A 27,978-nucleotide genomic window follows, 5' to 3' on the forward strand; every position below is an offset into this window, starting at 1 on the left:
AGCAGGCGGCAGCGACGTCACAAGCTTCCAAGATGGCGCCGGGCGGGCGTCTGTGAGCAGCGCTCCGGGCGCGCTGGGCGGGGAGCCGGGCCGGCGGCGGGAGGACCGGGCGGCGCGGGCCTGGCGCCGAGGACGAGGAGTCGTGAGCAGGGCCGGCCGGCCGGCGGGCGGAACGCCGCCGCCGACGCACAGAAGGTGAGGGACGGTCCGGCGTGGCTGGGGGCGCGGGTGGGGGGCCACGGAGGGGCGCGCCCCCGGGGACAGGGGCGTGGGCGGGCGCGCGCCCGGCCGACGTGGGGCGGCGCGCGTGGGAGGGGCGCGAGTGTCCGCCGGGCCTGGGCGGGGCGCACGCGGACCCCCGGGCTGGCCTCAGGCTGCCCGGGGCTTTGTGGCTCGGGTGTCCGGCGGCGGGGCGCGGGCGGCGGGGGAACCCCGGGCACAAAGCCCCCGGGGCCGCGCCGGGCTGGGACGCAGGTCTCCGGAGCGGGGGTCAGCGGGCGAGCGGGCGCCGGCTCTTTGTGCCTTTTCATTAGCAATCTAATCCCAACTGCGTCGGGCGAGCTGCGCTGCCTGACAGGCGGGCGGGCTCCCATTATGCAAAGGGCCCTGCGCCGGCGGCCGCCCCTCTCCGGGGCATTTGGCTATTTCTAGAACCGCGGCCTTGCAGCTCCGTGGTCCTCTTTTGCCCCCTCCCATGGAAAGACTGGCAAGGGCAGGGGCCAGCGGGGTGTGCGTGTGTGTGTCGGGGGGCGCTCCCAGAACGCCAGGTCCTGCCGCTGGTAGGCTCGCTGCCCTGCCCCCCGATCTCAGATCCGTAGGCAGCCGCTTGGCAGGAAGAGAGATGGGCTTGGGGGAGGGGGTCGGCTGGCAGAGGGAGGGGACTGCAGGGCCCCAGCTTGTCACTCTCTGTTTATCTGCCAAGATTGGTCATATTCACACAGGCCTAGCTGGTGGGGGGTGGCGGCGAGGGTGGGGGATGCCTCTCCCTGGGGTGGGTGGGTGGGAGGGAGGGAGGTTGGGCAATGACTTACGGAGAGGAGGGAACCGGGCCTGATAATGCTGCCCAGCGGCCCCACCCAGAACAGCGTGGGGCTGCCTGGGGAAGGGGACCGGGTGCCGATTCGGATGGGTTGGAACGGGTTTTGAAGTTACTATTTACCTATGCCTTCTCCTATCCCCTCCACCTCCAGTGTCTTCCCTAGCAGGAGTTGCCAAGCACATCTGGAAAGCTAGGTTCCTGGCCCACCCCACCCCACCCCCAATAGCAGGAGGGGTGTAACCCAGGGAGGCCACCCCTCTGACATGTGGTGGGGGGAGGGGCGGCGCCTTGCCCATAGGAATCCTGTGGCAGGGGCTTGTTGACTGATGTGGGGCTTGCTGTGCCTCCTGCACCGAGGGAGGAGCTGGCAGGTAGTGGAGGGGCCTCCAGAGCGTCTAGGGGGGAGAATCCCGGGGCCCCCTGGGTGGAGGGATGGATGGGTCACCCGAACCCAGAACCTTTCTGGAGCTAGCATTTATTACTTCCTGGCTTCTGGCTCTCGGTCTTCCTCTCCATTCCCATCTGCCAGTGTCTGGCCTCCCTGGGCCTTTGAGCAGACATGTTCAGGCGCACAGGCCATGTGGCCGGTCTGTAGCCCTGGCTCAAGGAGAAGGGTACTCAGCAGAGCGGGGTCGTTTGAGTGGTCTGAAAAAAAGCAGATGGGCGGCCTCGGGCTGGTCTCTGGAGACAAAGCTGTGTGGTGAGATTGCTGGTTTAGAGGGCTCTTAGCTCATGGGTGGGTGTGGGAGGGTGGATGGGAGGTTGATACTTGAGGGTTGAACTCAGTCCTTCGGTTCCAGCGTAGGTCACTGTGCCTTGGAGCGAACCTTCCGTCCTGCGCAGTTGGGCTTATTGGGAAAATGTCTGTGTACCATGGGCAGGAAGGACATAGACTCAGAGGCTGGGGGAGGCTCCCTGCATGCCTGCCTGCCTTGGGATTCAGAGCTCCCACGTTGGCCTGCTTTCCTTTGGCTCCTGGCTTCCCGCAAGTCTGTTTTGGGGTGTCACTGAGTGCTGCTGCCCAGCTTCTCTGGCTGTTTGACTCGAGTGCTGGTGTGTGCCCAGAATTTCTCCCTGTAGTGTTTTCCTGCCAGTTGTTAGGACTTGTAGATTCGTCACTCAGCTTTTACAAGCGATTCCTGAAAAGAAAAACCTCCCTCTGGTTGCTGGCTCTGTGTAGAGGAAGAAGCAGCCTGAGGGAGCAAGGCCTTTAATTAAAGCAAAACCGAAATGATTGCTGCTGTTGCTGGGAGTTGGAGGAGGCACAGGTGGGGCAGAGGTGATGCTCCTCTCTGCTGTTTGGTACCTGCTCTGGGCACAGGTAGGCATGATCCTGTTCTTGCTCCCTGGTCTTGGCCAGCAGCCCAGCCTTCTCCACAAGCTGCAGTCCGGGATTAATCCTCACGTAGTGTTTTCTTTCCATAGATCAGATTTCTCATTTTGTTAATAAGCACACAGCCTCCGATCCACTTGAAGTCAGCTGTCGTGGACTCGGAGCAACAGGGTTTTGCATTATTGAGCTGACAGGCCTGCTGCCTTCCCGGAGTCCTTATTGTCTGCCAGGGTCAGATCTGGGGGTGGGTTCAGTGCCTTTTAGTCAGCAGCTAACTCCTGGAGAAGGGCCGGCTGGGCAGTTCTGGAGAGTCAGAGGAGAGAGGAAGGAATAAAGTTCAGTTTACCCAGGGGACCTGTGGCTCTGCCCTTTTGCTTGGCCTGTTGGCCTCTAGCAGTCAGCCCCACCCTGTAGCTTGCTTGCCTGCCCCACTGGGTCTGAGGGCCACTGCCCCGGGAAGTGATCACTAGGAGGGAGGGGGCTCTTCTTCCTGGCTGATGCCTGGGAGGCAGCTTTCCCCTGACAAGTCAGGTTCCTGCCATCCTGGCTCTTGGAGCCTGACTGAGGAGAGACTCCTGGAGGCAGTGAGAAGGGAACTGGGCTCAGAAAGTCTGTAGGGCGACACCGGCTTTGCCGTTTATTCTCCCTGTGACCTTGGACAGTGATTAACTCTCTGAGCCTTAGTGTCCCTGTTTCTAAAATGGAAACAGAACTTGAGTTTACATTCACGTATCGCTGCCCTCCAGAGCTCAGCCTGGGGAAGACAGACAAGCAAACAAATGATTTGTAAGATGGGGCGATAAGGACTGGCACAGTGACAAATGGAGCTCACAGGGCACCACAGGGATAGTGGCTGTGAGGCATGGAGGGAGGGGCCGGCCCTGGGCTGGAGGAGAGCCATGGATGCCATGCTGAGTTCAGGCTGGCTGGAGGAGAGGTGTTTTGTTAATCCTCAACAGATGATATTTTTCCATTGATTTTTTTTTTTTTAAAGAGAGTGAAAGGAAGGGGAGGGAGGGAGGGAGAGAGAGAAGAGAGAGAGGGAGAGAGAGAGAAAGAGAGAGAGAGAGAGAGAGAGAGAGAGAGAGAGAGAAGAAGAGAAGAGAAACATTGATGGAGCCAGGGATAGAGCCTGCAGCCTAGGTGCATGTCCTTGACCGGAATAGTGCCTGTGACCCTTTAGTCTGCAGGTCGATGCACTAACCACTGAGCACCAGCTAGGGCAGAGAGGGATTGTAATGGGGAGTGTATTCAGTGTGGCTGGGGGACAGGAGCGCATTGACAAAGGCAGGACAAGCAGATGCTGTTACAAGAAGTTAGCACAGGAACACCCCCTGTGTGCCAGGCACCTGAGGCTTTCCATGAGCTTTTTATTCATTCCACAGAATTTTCTGAGAACAAATGCAGTGCCAGCCCCTGTGGCTTGACTAATCAGGTTGGTCTCTGCTCTCTGGTGCTCACAGACCTGCCTACAAGTGGTCTCCCAACAAGCCTCCCACCTGAATTGCCCAGAGTGCCCTCTTACAAAGGGGAAAATGAGATTTGGAGGTTAAATAACTTGCTGAAGTTGTGAGTAAGCAACTGGTCGGGCTGGGGCTGGAGGGTAAATGCCTTTGACTCCAGAGCCTGTGAGGGCCCATGTGGTGTGGAATCTGGAGCGGCCTGAGGTCCCAGCAGGGAGGGCAGGACAGAGAGCCCCTGCCCCAACATGAGGACGATCCTGACTCCAGGTTAGGGGCTTGGTTAGGGACTTGTAAACAAGCCGGGCCAGTTTGACTCTGCCTGGCACCACCACGCTGTGCTTCCTCCTGGGAGGGGCCTTGCCCTAAGGGTTAGGGACCTGTGCTGGGGGAGGGCTATGAGAGGGACTGCAGGCTCAGCGGGTGGGGATAGGAGTTGTGTGTGGGCCCCCCAGTAAGTTTGATAAGGGAGAGAAAGCCAGGAGCTGACTCCAGGCTTCACCACAGTCCAGGAGGACAGGGCCAGGCATGGGCACCTCAACTGAATGGAGAGAGTGACCCTAAGAAACTGCCTGGGACAGTTTGGAAGGAGTTCAGAGCCCTTCCTTCTGACTTCAGTTTTCAGGTTTTCATGGTAATGTCCCATGTGGGTGGAGGGGAGGCGGGAAGGGTTGCCTTAGGGTTAGAGCAGGTCCTGCTAGAGGGGACAGCCAGCTGCCTCTTGGCCAAAGGGTCTTGCTGCTGCTTGTGAGATTATTCCTGTTTGACGGTAATCCGCTTACTGGAGCACGTGGAGTGTGGGTGAGAAGGGAGAGTGGGTTTTGGAAAGGCAAGTGGCCCAGTCTTTCCATCCCTCACATGGCAATTCCAAGGAAAGGCAGGGCTTGGACTTGGCTTAGGGGGAGCTTCTCGCACGGGGAGTGGGCCTGTTGTGGAGATGGAAGGACTGCTGGCTGTGGCATAGGCGTGGCCGCTGTGCAGACTCCTCCCCTGTTTTCCAGGCTGCTCCCAAGGCCTCGGGCTGCTTTGCCTGCAGCACCTCTGGGTGGGTGGGTTCTCTCAGGCGGGTGTGGGGCCACTCAGTGTCTTGAAAACAGCACTACCATCCCCCCACACAATGGGTGGAGGCGCTGCGCCCATCACCACACAGGTCTGAGCCCCTTGGCCTCTTCATCAGCTTGTTGCAGGCTCTTTAAGGGAGGGGCCTGTCCCCTCATTGCCGTTCCCTCATTGCTTTGCATTGGTGACTTCTTGTTCATAAATGAATGAGAGGGAGAGTAGGGTTGATGGCTGGGAGAGTGGGGACAGGGCTTTAGTGGCCTGCCCCTGTATGGACATAGTAGAACTTTCCTTAGTGATGAGTACGGCTACACATTGTGCCTCTGAGTTTGTGTTGTTACCTGTGCAACCTGACTGAGGCCTGCCCGCTGGTGCCCGGGTTCTCAGCTCTGCATATCAGGATCACCTAGGAGTTGGCAGAGGCTAGCCCAGCCCATCTCTGGGGTGGGCCCAGGCATACACATGTCTTAAAGCTTTTGAAATGAATCCGGTGTGCAGCCAAATTGGAGAACCACTACTTTAGCAGGTGATAAGTCTTTGTCAATAATAGAATCAAGCAAGTGGTGAGTCCAAATGGACCGGTATGTGATCTAGGGTGGTCACAAACTGCTTTACTCTGATGGACTCCTAGGATCAGGTTCACATAAGTTAGGCTGATTCTTTGTTAGTTACCAGGATCTTGGAGAAGCACCAAGTGCAGAGGGGCTCACTCTTCATGGTCCCTCTTATCTGGGTGGCAGTGGGAGGGACTCCAGGTCCTCCTTGGCCTTGAGAGTCTGCCTGTCCTGGTTTCTTGGTTGCATTCTTGGGACCTGGTTGGCCTCTGTATGCCCTACCTGGACCTGACATAGTGGCATTTGGGCTCCTGTGGCTCCCTAACTAGCTTGCTTTGGCCACTGCTGGAGACTCTTGGGCCTGTGTCCCTTCTCTTTCCCCTCAGGGTCCCTGGGAGAGAGAGAGGTTGGTCCCTGAGGTTAGTTTCTGGGCTGTTATCTGGGTAAGGTGTGTGAGAGGGCCACTCACAAGGGGCCAGGAGGCAGAGTGGGAGGGGCACTGGAGGCAGAGCTTCAGGTAAGGCCTGCTTGCCCAGCCCAGCCCAGCCCCCTTTGTTGGGACAGAACAATGGGCTTTCCTGGGGTTTAGTACATATCTGTGGACTGACAGGACACAGGACAGCCTGCCTGTTCCCGGCAGCCTACCCTGTGAGGTGAGTGGCAAGGCCCCTGGGTGTGGGTGGTCTGCTGTGGCCCTGGTTGGTGTCCTGGGTAGGAAGTGTCCTGTAGAGAAGGAAGAGCAGCCTGGGCTGGGGCAGTGAAGGAGATGGGATGAGAGTGATCTTGGCTGGGGCGTCAAGTAGGAAGGGGGTGGTGTGGGGTCAAGTCCGAATGTCCTCCCTCTGTTCCTTCTCTGCCCGCACACATCTTGGTAGGCAGGTGGACCCAGGGGGCTGTGTTGATAGGGAGTGGTCTTGGGGATGGGTGTCTGCCTACTTTAGGGCTTTTGCCTCTCCACTCCATTCCTCCCCTGCCCTTTGGTAGGAGGCAGCTGATGGTTTTTTTGTCTGGCAAGTGCTAAACATGACTTTTTTGAAAACTGGGAGGAGGATGGTTCTTGCAGAGTTCCTGACCGAATGCTAAGAAGAGTGGCAGAAGCGGTCCCTGGAGCTCACTGTGGACTCTTACCCCATGCTAGGCCCTGTGGGAGGCTCCTGACATCTGAGTTACAGCGAGGAAGTGATTATATAAGTTCTAAGAGTGTGAGAAACACACTCATATGTACGTGGAAGCACTGAACATGTCTGTGTGGGCTCTTCCTGTGGGCAGTGCTTGGGCCAGAAGACAGCCAACGGTTTCATTTGAATTGGGTGGTGAGGTGGCTGCCTGGACAAAGCCGAGGAGTCCGGTTCCTGGAACTGGAGGTGGGGCTGAAGGGTCGTCCCCTGTGAGCTGGGAAAGGACCATTACAAGCTTGTTGAGCAAGTGCCCTCGCCCTTCTCCCAGGACCTGCAGGGCAGAGAGGACTCTCTGGCCATTCTTATCCTTTTAGTCACACAACTCCTTCCTTCCCTCCTGGCGTGTTAGAAGCCTCTGCCCTGTGGAAACTCCCTCCAGGAGAGCATGTGGGGGACAGTGTCCCCGGAAACTCAGAACTGGGCTCCTTTTCTTCTTGGGATTCTCTCAGTGTGGGCACACAGGAGGTGCTCAGGCATTGCCGGGGATGGTGTTGGGGATGCAGGCAGTGTGAGGCTGTCTCTTGGTAGATGGGCCCAGAGGGTCTGGCAATGCTGGCCACGAGGGAGGAGCCCACCAACAACCTCCTGAGGTGCCCTGGGCCCCACCAACAGGTGCCTTTCTCCAGGAGTGGGTGGCTTGAGCACTGGGCTTGGGTCGTCCTTTGATGGTGGTAGGTCAACCTGAGCCCCAGAGGGGTGCAGGCCTGGTGGAGAGGATTGTTTCCAAAGTCCCACATTCCATGCATGTGTTGACGCTGATAAGGGCAGCAGGGCTGGCTTAGCCGCTTTGGACAGGAGGGGACTTTGACTTCATGCCCCCAGCAGGCAGCATGCACATCCTGCTTCCTGTAACACCCCTCCCCCACCGACCACCTCTACCTCCACAACACCAGCTCAGGTCCCACAGCCTACAGAGGCCCAGCTTGCCTCTTGACGTATTACCTGCTCTGTGCGTTAACAGGTCTTGGAGGGTCCTTTAATAGTTTGTGCCCGCCTGCTTCTAAGAGCATTTGAGAATGGCATTTGAAATGGCATTTCCTTTTTATTTGAAATTTGTTACTCTTAGGTTTGGCAGGAGTCTTATCCAGGATTTTACTGTTTGGTGAAAGAGGATTCTGGCCCTAGCCAGTTTTGTTCAGTGGATAGAGTGTCGGCCTGTGGACTAAAGGGTCCCAAGTTCAATTCTGGCCAAGGGCACATGCCCAAGTTGCGGGCTTGATCCCCAGTAGGGGATGCGCAGGAGGCAAGTGATCAATGATTCTCTCTCATCATTGATGTTTCTCTCTCTCTCTCTCTATCCCTATCCCTTCCTCTCTGAAATCAATAAAGAAATATATATTTTTAAAAAAGAAGATTCTAGTGTGAAATTTGTTTTTCTCCATGCCTGTAAAATGGGCTGGTAGAAATATTTCAAATAATTGTCGTCAGCTATTCTCAGAGTGTTTTGCAGATCCCTGGGGGTCCCCAAGACCTTTTACATAATATTTAGAAGTTATTGGTCTTTGTCTCATGTTGACACTTGCATAGTGGGTGCCCCCCCGCCCCCCCCGAGGGCCATGGGGAGGTACGTCTAGACCCTGGAGTACATGTCTCTAGTATTCTGTGTGACAAGATGGGAGTGCGAGTGCATGTGAGGCTTTCCTGTCTCAAACTGACTGTGATGGCTGAGCTATGTGCTGAACCAGCTGCTTTCCTTCATGGAACATTATTTTTACTTGAATGAACGACTGACAGACAAGGTGTGGTTATTCAGACTCAGAGAATTTGTGAGACATTTTCTCAAATGAACAAGGTGAGCCTTGCCACAACTGAAAATATTTGTTGCTGGTGAAAGAGCTGTCAGGAGAAAATAGAATTTTGGAAAACTCCTATCTGTCACCAGGAGACTATCTTAAAGAAATTAAGTGGTGGTCTTAATATTGACTTTTTTTTTGGTGTGAAAACATTTGGGAGATAAGGATTAACTCAGTGAACCAATATTTCCAAATGACCAATGCTTCATGTTACAAAATCCTGGGTGAGTATGAGTGTAGGGTAGACCAGTTGATTTTTGTTATAACCAGATATGAATAAATCACTGACCACAGTTTCAGATTCTACATTGCAATTTTTAAGAAACTACCCCTTGTCAAGTTTTAGTGTATATCTATGAAGAAGACCCACATATCTGAAAAGGTTATTAAAATACTCCTCCCTTCTTTCTGTGTAAGGTCAAATGTCTTCGTAGACTTTAATCAAAACCACTAGCCTAACAGACTGACTACAGAAGCAGATATGGGAATCCAGTTACTTCTGTTAAACCAAACATTAGTGAGATTTGCAAAAACATAAAACAATGCCACTCTTCTCACTAATATTTTTCACTTAGAGTAGTTTAAAAATTGTTATTATTTTTTATTGATTTAAAGAGAGGAAAGGGGGGGGAGAGAGAGAGAGAGAGAGAGAAAGAAACATACATCAATCAGTTGACTCCTGGACACTCCAACCAGGTATCAAAACCCAAAACCTGGGCATGTACCCTGACTGGGAATTGAATCCACTACCCTTTGGTGCACGGACACAACTCAATTAACTGAGCCACACCAGGCAGAGCTGGAAGAATTGTGGGTTTTTTTGTTTGTTTTTTAATCCTCACATGAGGATTTTTTTTCCCATTGGTTCTTAGAGCACGTGGAAGTGAAGGGGAGAGACAGAGAGAGAAACATCGATGTGAGAGAGACATATCAATTGCTTGCCTCCTGCACGAGCCCCGACCAAGGCCAGGGATGGAGCTTGCCACCGAAGTATGTGCCCTTGACAGGAATCGAACCCAGGACCTTTCAGTCCACAGGCCGACGCTCTATCCACTGAGCCAAACTGGCCAGGGCCAAGAGTTTGGTTTTTTAAAATTTTATTTATATTAATATAAGTTGTTTTGATATTTTAATGTTAAACTTTTTATTTTTTTATTACCAGTTTTTCTAATACAGTAAATAGAATAATAAATATAATCACACAGTAGCATCTACTAGACCAGTGATGACGAACCTATGACACGCATGTCAGAGGTGACACGCGAACTCATTTTTTTGGTTGATTTTTCTTTGTTAAATGGCATTTAAATATATAAAATAAATATCAAAAATATGTCTTTGTTTTACTATGGTTGCAAATATCAAAAAATTTCTAGATGTGACACGGCACCAGAGTTAAGTTAGGGTTTTTCTTTTATTTTTTTTTATAAAAAATATATATTTTATTGATTTTTTACAGAGAGGAGGGGAGAGGGATAGAGAGTGAGAAACATCGATGAGAGAGAAACATCAATCAGCTGCCTCCTGCACACCCCCTACTGGGGATGTGCCCGCAACCAAGGTACATGCCCTTGACCGGAATCAAACCCGGGACCCTTCAGTCCGCAGGTCAACGCTCTATCCACTGAGCCAAACCGGTTACGGCAACTTAGGGTTTTTCAAAATGCTGACACGCCGAGCTCAAAAGGTTCGCCATCACTGTACTAGACAGTAACATATAAGCCTCATAAAAGTTCTTTGGGAGTCCTTACTGATTTTTTAAGAATGTAAACAGTTTTGGAACTGTTGACAAGGAAGGGCTCTGGGCTACTCTCCTTTATCATTTCCCCCTCACCACCTCCACCTTATCTTCTCTCATGTATTATTTCACCCTGTCTCTTCTCAGCACTGCTTCTTCCTGACTGGCATTTGTTCACCTAAGAAACGTTTATGAGGGCCTGCTGCATGCCAGGTGCAGCTGTGGCTACTGGGCTGGTGGGACTCGGGGTCTCTAACCTTGGGAGCCTGGTTGGGGCGCCAGGGAGCAGAGCATGGGCAGAAGGTGAGATGCATTGTGGGAAGCAGCGGGGTAGCTATTGCTGACACTGGCTGGGAGGAGAGAAATGCACAACAGTCTTAGGAGAGGAGGGGGCACTCAGGCATGACTGGAAGGGACCCAGCTGAGAGGTGGGCTGAGGCCCCTCTGGGAAGCACTGCGAGGCCAGGCCTGAGTGTGGACTTGATTCAGGTATTAGGAATCCATTGAAATCTTGTAAGTAGGGGAGTGACTCGAGGAGATTGGTGTTTAAGAAAGAAGATAACTCAGGGTCGATTGGACTTGGAATTGGAGTGGGCAGGAGTTGCAGAGGAGAGATTTGTGCTAGACTTTGATATTTTCACTTGGAATGGTTTTGTTGTTGTTGTTAATCCTCACGTGAGGATATTTTCCCATTGATTTTTAGAGAGAGGAAGGGAGGGGGAGAGACAGAGAGATAGCAACATCTGTGAGAGAGACATATCAATTGGTTGCCCCCTGCATGGGCCTGTCTAGGGTCAGGGATCGAGCCCACAACTGAGTTATGTGTCCTTGACTGGAATTGAACCTGGGACCCTTTAGTCCACAGGCCGACACTCTGTCTACTGAGCCGACCTGACTAGGGCTGGAATGGCTTTAACTGCCCTTCCTACCCTCCAGTTCTTGGGACGAGCCCTGGGATTCCTTCTCATTGGTTGAGGCATGCTGGCCCTCCCAGGTATGGAGGCCCTGCCCTGGCTTCTGAGGCTTTCTGTTCATTAGGTCAGTGATATTTTCTGGGCATCTCCTGTGGGACTGACCTTCTGAAGCCCTTGTCTACATAGTGTTGTGACATTAGCCCAGGTGTGTGGCTCCGCTGGTTTTCTGGTGCCTGGATCAGGCGATATGAGGGGATGCTCAGCAGATGTCACACAGCTTTAGCTGGGCTCCCTAGATCTAGAAATTTTGTGTCCCTCTCCTCTTTCTTTTTTTCTTTAAATATATTTTATTGATTTTTTACAGAGAGGAAGGGAGAGAGATAGTTAGAAACATCGATGAGAGCAACATCGATCAGCTGCCTCCTGCACATCTCCTACTGGGGATGTGCCTGCAACCCAAGTACATGCCCTTGACCGGAATCGAACCTGGGACCTTTCAGTCCGCAGGCCGACGCTCTATCCACTGAGCCAAACCAGTTTTGGCTCCCTCTCCTCTTTCTTGTGGGACTTGTGCACAGAGCATGCTAGCTTCTCAGGAGATTGTGCTCCAGGATATTTACAGAGTGTTAACCAGAGGGTGTAAATGACATGCACACACACAGGCATAACTAGTGGAGAAAACCCTCTTGGCTCCCCCACCTCATGTAAGAAACAGCCCCCCAGCCCTGGAGACTCACCTGTGCTCATCCCTGCCTCCCTCAGAAGTCACTGCTCTTCTGAATTTGGGGCTAGTTTCTTTAGTTTTTCTTTGTTCCCTGTACTTGTCTGGATACTTGAAATCCAGATGTGGCTTATCCCTTAGCATGCACAGAGCTGGACACTAATCTCTGTTTTTGATTCACTGAAGTGCTGTTGCTGCCATTCCTGTTCCCCACTTGGAGTGTTCCAAGGTGGCACTGTCCCACACTTCACCACGTGGCCCAGCAGGACGGGAGCTACCTGCAGGAGAGGAGCTTCTGAGTTGTTTTCAGGGTTTTGGGTGTTTTATGCCTCTTCAGTAGCCCAGTTTTCACACCCCCTCTGCTTTACTATTCCAGGTAGAGAAGTGCCTGTTTGTTTGTTTTCTGTCTTTAAATACAGCTCCTTAATGCTAAACAATTCTTCCAGCACCTCCAAGTCTCCATGTAAAAAGTAGACCTGTGAGTACCCTCCCACCCCCCTCCCCCAAATCTGCGTGGAGCCCTCTGTCTGATCTTTCTGAGCTTTTGGCCTCTCTGTTGGACCCTTCAAGTTACCTGCTGGACAGGTGAGCCCTCTTCTGTCAAGCGCTGCACCTAGAGGCTTTTCAGGCACAGTGCCACAGATAGTACTATTTTCCATAGCAGTTCCTTAATTTTATCCTTAAAAACAGCTTTTTAAAAACTTCAGTGGATGCCCCAGGTGTGTCTATTCCCCGCCCCCTTTGGATTAAAATAACTCGATCCTTGCCATTGGCTTTATTATTTATTTAAGTATATTTTTATTGATTTCAGAGAGGAAGGGCGAGAGAGAGAAAGATAGAAACATCAATGATGAGAGAGAATCACTGATCTGCCTCCTGCATGCCCCTACTAGGGATTGAGCCCGCAACCAGGGCATGTGCCCTTGACCAGAATCGAACCCAGGACCCTTCAATCTGCAGGCCAATGCTCTGTCCACTGGGCCAAACTAGCTAGGGCCTTGCCATTGGCTTTAGCTCCTTAAGCCCTCTGTTTGAACCTCAGGGGGTTTGGAGGGGTAGATTGTCCAGGAGGGAGCATGGGGGCTTTCCTTTGTCCTGCCCAGCAGCGGAGTCCTTTGACCCCAGTCCCTGAGGGCCTCCCTCATCCGTTTCTTCTGGCTTCTTCCCTTTGATATGGCCAGTTGGTTGTGCCCAGGACCAGCTCAGGCCTTCCTGGGAGTTCTTTGGTACTAGCCTGCAGTACTCCCAAGTTTCCTCTTCTCTCCTGGGCTTGCCTGCCAGCATCTGAAAAGCCCGTCTGTCTCTTAAGAAGTATCAGCTAGACGCTAGGATGATTACAAAACATCATTGGGTTGTTTCCTTTGCATGGCAGACATTGATCTGCCCTACTAAGAGAATTTAAGATGGTCTGTAGGCTTCCTCTTGGTTCCTGGCCTGTCCATAGAGTTCCCTCTTCTTCTTCTTCTTTTTTTTTTTTATATATATATTTTATTGATTTTTTACAGAGAGGAAGGAAGAGGGATAGAGAGTTAGAAACATCGATGAGAGAGAAACATCAATCCGCTGCCTCCTGCACACCTCCTACTGGGGATGTGCCCGCAACCAAGGTACATGCCCTTGACCGGAATCGGACCTGGGACCCTTTAGTCCGCAGGCCAACGCTCTATCCATTGAGCCAAACCGGTTAGGGCGAGTTCCCTCTTCTAAGACAGATACTCCATCCTGGATTTGGTCACCTCCCTCTTTTTTTTATTTTTTTTGTCTTGTGATTGTTATTAGTTGGGGGTTCAGGGAGGTTACTGCCTGGCTCTGATCTACTTGCTAATCAGGTCCAAGACTGGACCCTGCTTCCTCTCTTAAAGGTGTCTGTGTACTGTATTGAATCCCTTAAGAAGTGTGCAAGAGTCACAATGACAGCTTCAAGGATTCTTCACAGATGGACATGCCTGTGTAACCAGCATCCAGATTAAGAAACAGACCCCAGAAGCCCCTTGTCTGTCCTTTGAGTCATCGCTTCTCTTCCACCCCCAACTGCCTTCTCACGCCTAGCGCCTGGATTCTTGCTTTCCAACTTGAACTTACATGAATGGAATTGTACCTCATAGTTTCGTGGGTCTGGCTTCTTTGGTCAAAGTACACTTGAGAGACTCATGTATGTGTATGGAAGTCAACTGTGACATTGCCAGCAGTCAACTATTTTTGACCTATAAAAGGCAAATTCATATGTTTTCATCTAAATGTGCAGCCCTGCTCACTGATGGGTGGCTAATAGTCTCCATACCTTCCGCTGCCTCCCCTGTAGGAGCAGGGCTTGCAAGTGCTTGCCTGAGTGGGTTTCCAGTGCTGGTCACCTGGAGTGTGCTTTCTGGCCCACAAGGTTTGCATGCTTTCAGTCTTGGTCTTATTTTAAAATGTGACCTTTTCCTTTCCTCCCTGGGAGATAATTCTTGTAGTCTTTGTCCAGCCAACTAAAACCCGTCATTGTTGTCTGGCATCAGTTTTATTTTTTCTAATTCCCCTTCAGCACGCCAGCTCGGTTTCCTCCCAGCCAGGAGGGTCATGTCATGCTGTGGGCAGGCAGGGATTCCTCAATGCCAGGCTGCCTCAGTTTTTACCAGTCTGACAATGATGTGGGCGAGGGTTGTCAGCCACCCTTTCTTGGGAAGGACTCATCCACATTGAGAGGCGGTTCTTCGTGCAGTTTGCATAAGAAGTTGTTGGCTACTGGGGTTGTTTTTGAAATTATAAAGTTGGAGAGTCTCTTTCCCAGGTCCCTGGGCTGGGCAGCTGCAGTTCTATGACTCAGCCCTGACTGTATCTCCCTCTGGGGCTCAGTTATCTCATCTGAAGGGTGCCCTGGGGCAGGTGAGATGATCGAGATAGCTCTTCAGTGGGCAGACCTCGCTTCCCCAGTGCCCTTTAGCCGTGTCCTTGTAGCTCCTTGTGTGTGGAATTCCACCTACCTAACCTTCCACCGTCCCTGCTTGTCCTTCATCACCTTCCTGCGTCCTCTGCCTGCTACCCACACCCAGAACCTCCTGCCCACCACCCTGGCGCCCAGATGCCTGTGGTAACCAGGCTCAGCCTCTCTGTCTCACATTCCAGGCCCCCTGACTCTATTAATTACCCTCTGGGCTTGTTTCTGTAAGAAACTGTGTCTTCCTTTTTTGGAATTGTCTCCTTCCTCTTGACACCCATCAGAGGAGCATTTTCTGCTTGCAGAGCATAGTCCGTTCTGGGCATTAGAAAGCTTACCACCCACCCCAGCTCTTCCCAGACCTAAATGTGTGTGTGGGGGTCCCTTGGTTAAAATGTGGGTTCTGGTTCTGAGATGTGGAGTGAGACCTGAGCATCTGCATTTTAGAGTTCCCACGTACTGCTGCTGGTCCCTGTACCTCACCCTATGACAACCAAGACTAGCAGGAAGTGGGACTGGGGGCACAGGAACCAGCTTACCGGGCCTGTCTGCCTTCTTGCTGAAGTGGCTCCTGGATTTTCACTTGTTCCTGGACTGACAGGATGACCAATTTCCCCTGCTGTGCTGTCCTGTTGGCAGACCAGACCCACCCTGCTGGCCTCCCACAGGCTCTCCGGCTCCCAGCCTCCTGCTTCTGTCACTGCCAGCCAGCCTCTTACCCACAGCTCAGGCCCCTGAGGAGGCAGTGCAATGTGGGGGACAGAGTCTGGAGGAGAACATGGCTTTTTAATAATAATTATAATCTTAAATTATTATTCCCCTTTGAGCAGCGCTCACCTGCCTCTTCCCAGTAGTACTCATGGTCTTGGGCCCATTCAAAACTTTTGGCTAGATTGTATCAAGCCTGGGGCCCTCCTGGCAGGACCCTGCCCTTCACCTTTCCTGGTGCTAGCCAGCCAGTTGTGCCAGCACCAGGAAGGGAAATCCATCTGCAGATCCCCCAGGTCGTCTTGGCCTCGTTTCTCCTTGTTGGCACCAAAGCCAGGAGTGATGTGAGGGTTGTAGGCTTGTGGGAGGAGGAGAGGACCTAAGGCTCTCCGGAGAAGCAGGGATTCGAGGGTGATGGGGCCTGGGGTGGTGTGGTGTGGAGCCTCCTGCCAGATCTCCCCTCAGAGTAGCACTTTCTCCTGGTGGGGAGGTACCCACAAGCTTTCCCATCTCAGATGGGAGTGGCACAGATCGGGTTTGGGCACATGTGGGACTTGGACCACATGGGCAGCTTGGGGTCTTCAGTGGGGCCATAGGATTTCAGGATAGACTCAGGGTGGTCAGCCTAGGGTGGATGCCACCTCCCTCATTGGTCAAGGTGAGCCAGTGGATGGGTGTCAAGACTGGCCCGAGGGTTAGAGAAGAAAGCCAGCCCAGGGGCCCCCATCACCACGTCACTAATGCGCTGAGTAAAACCCAAGTGTTTATGTCATAGAAGCTGCGTTGGAGGGAGCGCTGGTCTCCTGGCATTTGTGGAGCTTATTGCTTTCCAGGACGATGGTCTGGGAGAAGAGCCAGGAGCTGCTGGCCGGCATCCAGATCTGGGCTGGATTACACGGCTGGGCTTGCCCAGAGCCGTGAGTCCCACCCATCACCAGCCCTGCCTGGAGGGACTGGCTAGAGAGGTCATGGAGGCCAGAGCTGTTCCCAGAGGAGCAGCCGGGGCAGCCTGCTCCCCACCCCCAAAGCAGGCTGAGTGATGGAATCTACCTGTGGCTTCTAGCCTGAAACTCCTCACTGCCCCAGGTGTTAGGGTTACCGGGCCATCCATGGGCCCTTACCCTGAGTGGAAGGACACAGCCCAGGTGAGGCCCTGCTATGAAAGGCAGGCTGTGTGTGGTGGGGGTAAGGGTGGAGGTGACCAAGACTACCCTCTGTGGCTGCACGTGGAGGGCAGGTCTGCTGTGAGTGAGTGTGTGTGTGTGTGTGTGTGTGTGTTTTACGGGGGGGGGGGGGGGGCGGTGATGAGGAGGCAGAATGCCTCCCTGACTTTTCTGTGGCACGGGCCTGGACGGGGAGGAAAGGAAATGAGAATTTAGCAGGGACCTGTCCCAGTTCATGGTGTAGCTGCCCTGCTGAGTAGGTGGAGTGACCATTCTGTAAACACGGACCTGGGGGAGGTGATCCAGGTCTTCAGGCAGGTCTCTGCATTCCCGCACATCCTTTTTGTTCCAAGATGGCAGAGCTGGCCCCCAGGGACTTGTGTCCCTGCCAGGGTCAGCCCACCTGGGGACACTTACCCACCCACCTGCAATGGTCCAGGTGTAGGCCATAGAGGAGAACCTGGCTGTCTCCCTTACCCCAGATTCTAGGTTTCCTGGAGCCAGTGATCTGGTTGGGTAGCTGGCCTGACCTGGGGCAGATAGGCACTGCATGGGCCTACTCCTGGGGGCTGCTGGGGGCCAGGCGGCCTCCTCATCCTAGCCTGTAGTGGGCTCCTGCCAGGCTGGGCATCAGCCCCTCGATCCAGTGGGCCATTGTGCTGCCAGCTTGCTGGTCCAGCCCCCAGTCTTGCTTTGACTAACCTGGCACCCTCCACTCCCCAGGCTGTGGCCTCTCTAGGATGGGTGCTCCCTGTCCCCACCCCCGTAGGTAAATGGGAGGGCAGAGGCCTCTGGCTGTCGTCACTTTGCTGGGAGGAGAAGAGCAGTGGTTCAGAGGGGACCTGGCCCTGCAGCGGGGAGGACTGCCTCTTTGGTGATGTTGCTCTGTGTGTAGACAGTGGTGTCCCACACTTGGCCCGGCCTGGGTGGCAGGACAGCATCATGTAGCCAACTCTCCCGGGGCTCCACCTAGTGGAGGGTGCAGCGAGTTGGCTCTGTTCTTTTCTGCTGAGCGTCCCTGTGGTGAGGTCAGGCACCAGAGGAGTCACGTCTGACCCAGCCCGTCTGACCTAGCCCAGGAGACCTTGGTCAGTCATTCAGCTGTCCCCAGGCTAGTGAAGTGCCTGGCAGGACTGGGCAGCGGGGACCCACGGAGAGTCCCAAGTCCTGTGCTGCCACCCACTCCCTGAGCTGTCCAGTAGTTTGGCCTGGTCTCTGACAAGGGCAAGTGACCTGGTTGCAGGGTCTGGCACAGGCTGAGGTGGAAGCCACGGGGTAGGATGGTCTGTCTGGTCAGCGTGGCACAGGGCTGTGTGGTGAGCATCTGGTTGGCTGTGGCTTCCTGTTCAGTGTTGCAGCGGTCTCTGCTCTCCTTGCCAAGGCAGGGCTTAGCTCTGTCTCACTGTTTGTCTCTGGCCTCAGACTCTGTCCCACTGATCCAACTCTGGCCTCATGGGGGCTGGGGGGAGCCTGGACTCCACGAAGCAGCTGTACCTACAGAGCTGGTTCTACTGCTCTCTGGGTCATCAGAGATCCCAGACCAGCCACCCTGACCAGCTGAGTCCCCCTCCCCCTGGGCCACCTCTGTGAGAAGGGAGTTGTGCTAGGGGCCAGAGAGACAGCTGGCAGGTTGGAGTTGAGGCCTCCCAGCCACCCGCACCCCCAGGTCTGGTCACATTCCTGAGGGACCTGCTGAACCTCCCTGGCCCTGGGGGCGGGGGAAGGGCAGGCAGGGATGGGCTCCAAGCTGCTGCAGGCCTCCTCCCCCACCCTGGCTCCACTCCAAGGGAGCCCTGGTCTGCCCACGGGAGTGGTGTACAAGGAGCCAGAACCTCAGGACCCCCTCTTGTGGGACCTGAAAAGGTGGGGGCAGAAGCAGCTCACATGCATCTGGTAGCTGCTGCCAGTGGCTTTGGCAGGGTGGTATGGAAAGGCCAAGCTTTCGGAAACTCCTATAAGGGGAGGCCATGTGGTCAGGCTGGGCTGGGCAGGAGGGGCTGGGCCCTCTGGGCAGGGAGGGGGCAAGAGCAGATTTGGAAGGGAAGGAGGCAGGAGAGCCAGAAGCGGTTGAGACTGGTTCTTATAAATAGCCCATTGCACCAATGCCTCCAATTTTGACCTTTTGTCATGTAAATATGGCTGGCCTGGGAAGGGCCTTGCCCAGGCCTCCTGTCATCATGCCCGCCATGAATTTGAGCCTGCTCCCAGCTCCTGAGGCTGAGGTGGCCCTTGGAGTACCCTAAAGCTCCTGGGTGGGAAGCGGTGCAGTGCCTTTGAGCTCCCTAGACCTGCCATCTTAACCTACCACTGGGCCTGTTGGCAGGGCACTATGGCCACTGTCTCCTTCCCAGCTGGCTGCCCCTATCATCCCAGCCAGAGAAACCCCCTGACCGTCTTGGGAACAAGGGCTCAAGGACTACCAGGCACCTTCTACTCCGCTGTCTCTCCCCCGCCCCTCCCCTGATGGCTGTCTGGGTGACCATGTCCATTCCATCTTCCATCTTCTCTCCAGGTGACCGGGCATTGATGCACCCCCAAGGGAGGCCACGCGCTCAAGGAGGCCACCCCTGCTCGCTGCTGCTCACATGGTTTCTGGGCCCCTGGCACTCCGGTAGGCTGGGGACAGGGAGCTGGCAGGGTGGGGGAGCGGGAGGGAGACTGGGAAGGGAGGGCATCGTCCACCTGCTCCTGCTGGGGGATTTCTGGGAGGCCCACACAGCCCTGCAGCTCTCAGCCTGCGTCCTTTGTGTGCAGGCAGCACTGGGCAGCTCAGAGGGGAGGCTGGGCCCGTTGTCCTTGGTTTGGGGAGGAGGGGCTCATTGTGGACTCACAGGCTCTTGGAGGATGGGACCTCCTGCCCTCACCAGTCCCTTTGACAGGCTTGGAGCACAGGCATCTGGGTGCTGGTGGAGCTGACATTGTACTTCCCTGGGGCCAGGTATTCCGGCCAATGTGGAGGCCATGCCTTGGGCAATTTGTGCCTGCCTGGCTGGCTGTGGGCAGGAAGTAGGGGAAGGTTGGTTGAGCAGCCTTGCAGGGCCAGGTTGGTCTATTGTCTAGCACAGTGGTTCTCAACCTTCCTAATGCCGCGTCCCTTTGTTCCTCATATTGTGGTGACCCCCAGCCATAAAATTATTTTCGTTGCTACTTCATAACTGTAATTTTGCTACTGTTATGAATCGTAATGTAAATATCTGATATGCAGGATGTATTTTCATTGTTACAAATTGAACATAATTAAAGCATAGTGATTAATCACAAAAACAATATGTAATTATATATGTGTTTTCCGATGGTCGCGACCCACAGGTTGAGAACCACTGGTCTAGCAAGTGTTTGCTGCCTCCTGCTGTCAGGCCCTGGGTGCAGCCTGGCATCCACGTGTTCACAGAAAGCTCTGATGCTTTTTTGGGGGGTTTGAGTGGTTGCTAGGTTTTTTTATTTTTACTTTTAATTAATCTTTGCAAACAAGGGCACGTGTGGGCGCGGGGGCAGCGATGGTGGTGGTGGTGGTATTTGTATTTGTGTCAGGGAGACAGGGTGGGCGTGATCCCTCTAGGCTTTGTCCTGAGGGAGGCAGAGCTGAGTGCCTTGGTAAGAGCAGGAGGTCCCAGGTGAGCGGAAGGGTTGAGGGTACCTTTGACAACTGTGTGGCAGAGTTGCCTGTCAAGGCTTTATGTTCCCTGAGCGGCTGGAGGGCGCAGGGAGCCACGACCTTGTGCTGTGGGCCCTGCCACTCTGAGGTGGGCATATGGTGGTCACACTGTCACACAACCAGCCTGCTGGGTTCCTGATGAGGCCAGAGGCTTCTGCTGTTTGGTACTTAATGACATCAGTTAGTGACTGTGCCAGTCTATCAAGGCCAGCTGCCTGTCTTTCCCATGCCCAGACAGTGCTGCCCTGCCCAGAAAGGATCCAGGGTAGGGCCCATGTGGTGCAGTGGTGTGGCCAAGCCACATTTTCTACTCAGCACCCAGAGACCCAGACCAGAAAGTGCTCTATGGCCTCCAGGGGGCAGGTGAGGGACTGCCTGTGGGCTGCAGTGTCTGGGAGGTGGTGACATACCTTGGCAAGTCTGAAAGCTTGGGAGGCCTGTAGGGTTTGTAAGAGGCACCCAGTGTAAAGCAGAAGTCGCAGACTGGAGGCTGCACATTTGGTTTGGCTCACAGAGCATTTAAGAAAAAGAACCTTTGTTTAATATTGGGAGATTTCGCCGCTGGGGCATGGCTCAGAGCTCCTGCTCCTTCAGTCCCTGCCACTTCCCAGCTCCTCAGAATCCTCTGCTGGTCATTTTTAGGTCCCTATGGGCCTGTGGCTGGCTTCCTTTAGTGTGCAGATGGTCCATGGGCTGTGAAGTGAAGTTCAATCCCAGTTTCTCTACTTGGCATGGAGTGACTTTCATTGTCCTGCTTTCGTTTTCTCATCAGTGCAAATGGGGCCGGTTGCCCCTTTTCTGGCAGTCTGAGTGCTAGGCAGCTAGTGTGAGTCCCCTTCCTGTGTACTGTGCCTGAGAAGGTGGCCAGTGGCCAGGTCAGCTTAGAGGCCTCTCTGAGTGCCACTGTGGCCCACCCAGGCCTGGAGCCCTTGCACTAGGGTCCTGGTCAGCTAACTCTCACAAGCCTGTTCTTGCTTGCAGGTGGTACGCGTGGGCAGGGCGTGGGGACATGGGGCCTGACATGGAGCTGCCCAGCCATTCGAAGCAGCTCCTGCTGCAGCTGAACCAGCAGAGGACAAAGGGCTTCCTGTGTGATGTCATCATCATGGTGGAGAACTCCATCTTCCGGGCCCACAAGAATGTCCTGGCCGCCAGCAGTATTTACTTCAAGTCCCTGGTCCTGCACGACAACCTCATCAACCTGGACACGGACATGGTCAGCTCCACAGTGTTCCAGCAGATCCTGGACTTTATCTATACAGGGAAGCTGCTGCCCAGCGACCAGCCAGCTGAGCCCAACTTCAGCACTCTCCTCACTGCCGCCAGCTACCTCCAGCTGCCCGAGTTGGCAGCCCTCTGCCGTCGAAAACTCAAGCGAGCCGGCAAGCCTTTCGGTTCTGGACGGGTGGGGGCTGCTGGCATGGGGCGGCCCCCCCGCAGCCAGCGGCTGTCCACAGCTTCTGTCATCCAGGCTCGGTATCCAGGGCTCATGGATGGGCGCAAGGGGGCCCACACCTCCCAGGAGCTCCCCCAGGCCAAAGGCTCGGATGATGAGCTCTTCCTCGGCAGCTCCAATCAGGAGAGTGCACACAGCCTGGGCCGGGCTGTCTGTCCAGCCAGTGGGGAGGCCGGCCTGGGCAGTTGCAGCACCAATGGGAGCAGTGGGGGCTGCGAGCAGGAGCTGGGCCTGGACTTGTCTAAGAAGAGTCCCCCTTTGCCCCCCGCCACTCCTGGTCCCCCCCTCACCCCAGATGATCCCGCCCAGCTAAGTGACAGTCAGCATGGCTCACCCCTCTCGGCCTCAGCTCCTCCCGTTGCCAACAGTGCCTCTTATGCCGACCTGGGGGGCACCCCCAGTGAGCCCATGGATCTGGAGGGGCCCGAGGACAACCACCTGAGCCTGCTGGAGGGGCCTGGCGGGCAGCCCCGGAAGAGCCTCCGGCACTCGGCCCGCAAGAAGGAGTGGAGCAAAAAGGAGCCCATGGCAGGTTCCCCCTTTGAGCGGAGGGAAGTGGGGCCCAAGGGCTCCTGCCCAGGGGAAGAGAGTGAAGGGCTTGGGGACAGGGTTCCCAACGGCGTCCTGGCCAGCGGTGTAGCAGGGGGCGGCCCCAGCGGGCCCTACAGGGAGCCCCCATACCCCTGCAAGGAGGAGGAAGAGAACGGCAAGGACGGGAGTGAGGACAGCGGGCAGAGTGAGAGTGAGGGGGGCAGTGGCCACGCCAGCGCCCACTATATGTACCGGCAGGAAGGCTACGAGACAGTGTCCTATGGGGACAACCTGTACGTGTGCATCCCCTGCGCCAAAGGCTTCCCCAGCTCCGAGCAGCTCAACGCCCACGTGGAGACGCACACGGAGGAGGAGCTGTTCATCAAGGAGGAGGGCGCCTACGAGACGGGCAGTGGGGGTGCGGAGGAGGAGGCGGAGGACCTGTCCGCGCCCAGTGCAGCCTACGCAGCTGAGCCCCGGCCCTTCAAGTGCTCAGTCTGTGAGAAGACCTACAAGGACCCGGCCACCCTGCGGCAGCACGAGAAGACGCACTGGCTGACGCGGCCCTTCCCCTGCAACATCTGCGGCAAGATGTTCACGCAGCGTGGCACCATGACCCGCCACATGCGCAGCCACCTGGGCCTGAAGCCCTTCGCCTGTGATGAGTGTGGCATGCGCTTCACCCGCCAGTACCGCCTGACGGAGCACATGCGCGTGCACTCGGGTGAGAAGCCCTACGAGTGCCAGCTCTGTGGGGGCAAGTTCACCCAGCAGCGCAACCTCATCAGCCACCTGCGCATGCACACTTCCCCCTCCTAGAAGCCAAAGACCTTCTCCAGCCTGGGGCGCTCTCTGCAGACTCGCCTTCTGCAGACTCGCCCTTGGGAACAATGGAAGAAAGAAGTAAGGAGGCCCAGGGGGCAGCCCGGACCCCAAATCTAGCGGGGGTGGCTCCTGGTGACACCTCCAGCCCGCCCCCCTACCCAGAGCTTTAATCCACAGTCTGTACCAAGGGAAGAGAGCAGAAGGCCGGGTCCCGAACCCCAAAGGTATTGTGGGTGTGCAGTCTACCTCCAGATCCCGCCCAGGCCCCTGCCCCCTCTCCCAGGGCTACCATAGGGCCTGTGGGAGTGGGTCACGGGGTCCGGACCCGGCCTTTTTCTCACAGGTCAGGTCTGAGCAGGGGAGTGGGGACCTCCTTCTGTGCTGGGAGGATCAGGGCTGCCTGTGGCCACGGGCAGTGTCCCTGTACGCAGGAGTGCTAGTCTGTGTGCGGCCACCTTGGCTGTAAGGGGAGCAGTGCTGGATGGGAGGCGATGGAGGCCCCCCCCTCGAGCCAGGGGGGCCCTCACCGCCTACCTCTCCACAGCTAAAGAGCCCTCTGGGCTCGTGTTGCTGTTATTCCTACTGATCTGTTCCTTTTTTCTTTGTGAGTTTTGTTTTTTAAACCAAAACCAACAAGAGTTTATTTTCCTCCTGGCCCCTCGGGGCTGAGCCTGGGTCTGCAGACTGAATGTATGGGGCACTCGCCCCTCCCGCCTGGCTGCAGGCTTCGGGGCGCCCACCCCTCCAGGCCCCAGAAGCCCTTCTTGGCCAAAGGCTTCCCTGGGCCCCAGCCCACCTCGGCTGCCTCAGGAGAGAGAGTGCTTTTCCTATAGTTTCTGAGGAATCTTCTTTGTTTAGAGGTACTTGTTTTTTATTAAGAGAAAAACCAGTGTAACGTTTATGTGAATGTTTGAACTGGAAGGTCTGGGGTTCGAGGGGGGAGGGGGGAGGCTGGACTGGGTGCCAGGGCCGTCGGTACTCTCGTTTTCCTTTTCTTTGTGTGTGTGGTATGCGCAGTGCGTGTGGACAGTTGTTGCGCTTTCCTTCTTCCTTCCCTGTCAAGGTGGAGAGACTTCTGACCTTTTGCTACCTCTTGAACTTCACGAAGAACAGTAAGTTGGTGACTGGCAGCTGAGGCAGTGACACTTTTGCTTTCCTCTCTTTAGTGCACAAGGACATTCAAGTGCACAGCCCTGGGCCCACCATGCATCACACTCAGTGAGGCTCCTGCAGCTTCGGAGTCTCTGCTCATGCGTGGGTGTTCTCCTGGGCACAGGGCTAGTCCTGGCCACCCTGAGGGTGTTCTGAGTGTCTGCTGAGCCAGGGAGCCCACACAACTCCAATCTGGGCCAGGTGAGGGTGTGAGTGCTCCAGCCCCAGGGGAGCCAGGTATTGGGCAACAGGGAGATGGGTGCCAGCTCCTTTCAGCTCCTTGCCAGGACTAGGATGAGGCGGAAGTGAGCCCCCTATCCTGTTCCCTGGGCTTGCAAGAGCTGGAGCTTGAGCTTGGGAAAGGAGCAGCCCCGCCTAGCCAGTGCTAGCCAGTGTGGAGGCATGGGAATGGCTGACCAAAGTGATGTGTACCCTCTGGGGCATAGGAAGGGGACTGGCCCTACTTGGGCGAGTCCTGGCCCACTGCCACTCTGTCTCGGGGCTGGCTGCCACCCATTGGCTCAGCCCTGTCTGGGTTTCACCCCTCGCCCCTCACTTGGGGTTTTCTCCGCCAGCCTCAGGCACCTCCATGGGCCCAGCGCGCACAAGGCCAGACCAAGGTGCCGAAGTTGGCTCCTCTGTCCTCGGCCGACTGGAGCCACAGGGCTGAGCCGGTGGCTTTATCTTCTTCATTTTGCTTCGTGCTTTTGCTTTTTTTCCCCTTCCTTTTTTTTCTTTCTATTCTAAGTTCAGACCAAAAAATTCCAGAGCCATCCCTACCCCTAACCCTTCCAGAGACCCTCCAGCTGAAAACAGCCTGAGTTCAGGGACCCGAGTGGTGAGTGGTATGTTTTGGGACTGAGGGCTCCTGGGTGAGCCCTCAGGCAGTGCCCGCAGCCTTGAGCCAGCTTCCTTTAGGTGGGACACGGAGGACTGTGCCCAGGGTCTCTTGTTCCAGCAGGTCAGTGAGGGGCAGGGCCTGCCGCAGGCCCCTTTGCTCTCCCGACCCCACCCACTCCGTCAGCACTTAAGCCACACGACACAAAGTCTGTACTGCATGGGAGGCGCACACATGCCGTGGGCAGCGCAAGCGTGAGGTGACGCGTGAAAGTCGGCGATTCATTTGCAGAGCTTCAGGGACTGGGCGCAGAGGCCCTCACTCAACGACGCTTGTGCGACATAGTATTGTACCCACCTGAGTATTGTATCGAGCCTTTTCTGTATTTTAGCAAGAAAGCAAAACACTAGTTTCCTATGTAAGATTTTAAGGGTTTGTGGGGCAGGGTGGTATTGACACACACTTGGTTTTGTTTTCTTTTTCCTTTGGTTTCATGTGGCGTGTGTGTGAGTGTGCGTGGAAATGTGTTAAGAGCCTCACAAGGAAATTAGGCCATTGGAGGCCCAGGGCGGCTTACAGTTCTCTGCTTTAGTCACTCAATTCCTGAATGTTTTGGTGAAACAGGAAACAGAAAATAGCAGTTGTCATGTAGGAAAGAGAAGATAAACAACAACAAAAAAAAGCAAAAAAAAAAAAAAAAGCTCATACCCAAATTCACAAAACCTATTTTTTAAACCAAAGCACATTTTGAATGAGTATGGAACCTCAACAGGCTCAGAAAAAAAGATACTAATATATTTATCTCATTGTTTACATAAACTTTTACAGTTTCAGACCTCAGCAGCTGGAAGGCCAGTCCCAGTGAGTCCTAACCTGGAGGCCCCTCCAAGTCGGCCCTGGTAGAGCTCCGGCAGAGGGCACCTGCGGGGCTGGGCAGGCGTGGCGGCCCCCGGGTTCACCTGAGCCTTCTTCCCAGCCCCGCTGCTCCAAGCCCAGCTGGCACCAAAGAGCTTGGGCCAGTGCTGACTGGCCCCCAGGCCTTCTGGCCATCCTGGCCAGCTGGCAAAGCGGGGTGCTGGCGGCTCTGACCACAAGACCCAGGCTGGGCTTGGACTTGGGGATGGCGGTGAGCCCCACCTCTGCTCTGCCCAAGATCCTGGGGTGGGTTGATGTGAGGGTCCCTCTCAAGCCAAAAAGCCAGGACCTTTGCACATCCATTGATTCTGGCTGGTCCCGGTCCCTGGGGACCCACCCCCCCCCCACCAGTAGCAGGAGGGGCTTACTGGGCTGGTCCTTACCAACACAGATGGTGCAAACACTCTGAACAGTGTTGTTTTTGTATCAATATGTTTGTGCAGTAATGAATGTATTTATTTCTCAGACTTGGGGCAAGCGAGGGGCAGCCCGGGCTCTGCCACCGCACGCTCCTGCCAGACCGAGCCACTGCAGGGGCTCGTCCAGGGTTGCAGAAAAGAAAAGATGAACCTTTAAGCAAATAAGAATCTCAGAGACTTGCAGCATAGCCATACACCTCAGCCTGTGAATGAACAATCCGGACCCAGACTGACTCTCAGAACCTCACGCAGCCATGCGTGTGTTTCCCGTTAGTCACCACTCGGTGCCGGGCTGTCCTCTGCCCCCACCCTGTCAGTATTCACTGGACTTGACCGAGTGCAGGAGTGCGATCTGGGCTGGCTGGCTGGGCAGGCAGACCCCAGCCGCCATCCCTGCAACCGTCCTGAGTTGGGGTGAGGCCTGGGCAGCCAGAAGGGCAGGGCTCAGGGAAGAGGTCACTGCATCCGTCCTGTCCCCCGACTTGGGGGACAGAAGCAGAGGCGCCAGGCCTTAGGAGAACAAACAAGGGATCTCAGCTCTGTCCCCTGAGGGACCAAGGCCCTTGGTCTTCCCCAGAGCCACGTTGGGGCAGACGCTATTGAACCTGTGAATCTGATGCCAGGAGTGAGGGATGGAGAGGGATCTAACCAGAGCCTCAGTCTGACATTCCAAATGAGGGGGTGGTTGTGCACTGTGGGAATTGAGGCTGCCCAGTACCCCCCAGCTTCAGTCACCCCACTTTTTCTACCAGGAACTCCTCCCCCTACCTCACCTATTTGCTATTTATTGCTGTAATTTATTGACCTCAAAAATGCTGCATAACAGACCTCACTTGGGACAGGGAGGATCTCCAGGCCCCCCCCCTCCACTTGGCAGGGCCCTGTGGGGCCAGGTGCTGAGGGGAGCCTCTCTGTACCCTACCCATCACTTGCTTTCCCCCTCCCCCCATGGGGGACCCCAGGTTGGGCACTGGCCCATTCATAAATACCTCGAGGGGGAGGGAGAGGGATGGGGTTATAGCTGTTTTGTTTAATTGGAACTGGAAGAGGGATCATGTCCTTACTTTATGTCCTTCCCAGAAAGGGGGAGGGACACTGTGATCGCACTCCTGTACTGGCCACCGCCTCTGTCAGTCATCACGTTGAGTTCACTTCCCTCGAGAGTTTGGATAAATTCAGGTCAGAGCTGCAAGTACGCAGCCTTCAAGTGTCATAGAAAAGCAACTCACCTACGACTGATCTCTCCATTCAGAAGTGTGCAGTCTTAATGTACAGTGATGAGAAACTGTTATTTTATGATCTTTTCATTAAAAGCTTGATTGAAAACTATCGTGGGGCCTCTGTGTTCTGTGGCTGTTCTTTCTCACTAAGTGACAAACTGCTTTCCTTTTTGACCAGCACTCTGGGGTTGGCACCCTCTTGGGCAGCGTTGGCCTCAGTTGGCCGAGGCAAGTTAGGAGGCAGTGGATATGTAGGTAGGCGTGTGGACCTGGTGGCCTGGATGGGGGAATGGCTCATACCCGGGGCCACCTGTTGGAGCTGCGATGTTGGGCTGGGGCGGGGCAGCAGCTCTCATGTTCTCTCTCCTTCCTGTTGTTTCCTGCTTGGCC

At 55.0% G+C, this 27,978-nt stretch overlaps 1 protein-coding gene across 4 annotated transcripts; it reads left to right on the forward strand.

The window, feature by feature from the left end:
- On the forward strand, positions 1 to 27,697 carry HIC2 (HIC ZBTB transcriptional repressor 2). 4 transcript variants are annotated; one of them, XR_009450130.1, is made up of 4 exons: positions 1 to 195; positions 19,090 to 19,188; positions 21,214 to 23,122; positions 25,863 to 27,697. XR_009450130.1 is itself a non-coding variant. In XM_059676836.1 (3 exons), the coding sequence occupies exons 2-3, from the start codon at positions 19,163 to 19,165 to the stop codon at positions 23,036 to 23,038; spliced, it is 1,851 nt and encodes a 616-aa protein (XP_059532819.1). In that variant the 5' UTR covers positions 1 to 195; positions 19,090 to 19,162; the 3' UTR covers positions 23,039 to 27,697. The 4 variants fall into 4 exon arrangements, 2 of the variants coding, with proteins under 2 accessions (XP_059532819.1, XP_059532820.1); XR_009450131.1 differs by having other exon boundaries at positions 26,416 to 27,697; XM_059676836.1 differs by having other exon boundaries at positions 21,214 to 27,697.
- Positions 27,698 to 27,978: the final 281 nt, after the last annotated feature.

The sequence above is a fragment of the Myotis daubentonii genome, chromosome 19 (assembly GCF_963259705.1).
Source record: "Myotis daubentonii chromosome 19, mMyoDau2.1, whole genome shotgun sequence".
NCBI lineage: Eukaryota > Metazoa > Chordata > Mammalia > Chiroptera > Vespertilionidae > Myotis > Myotis daubentonii.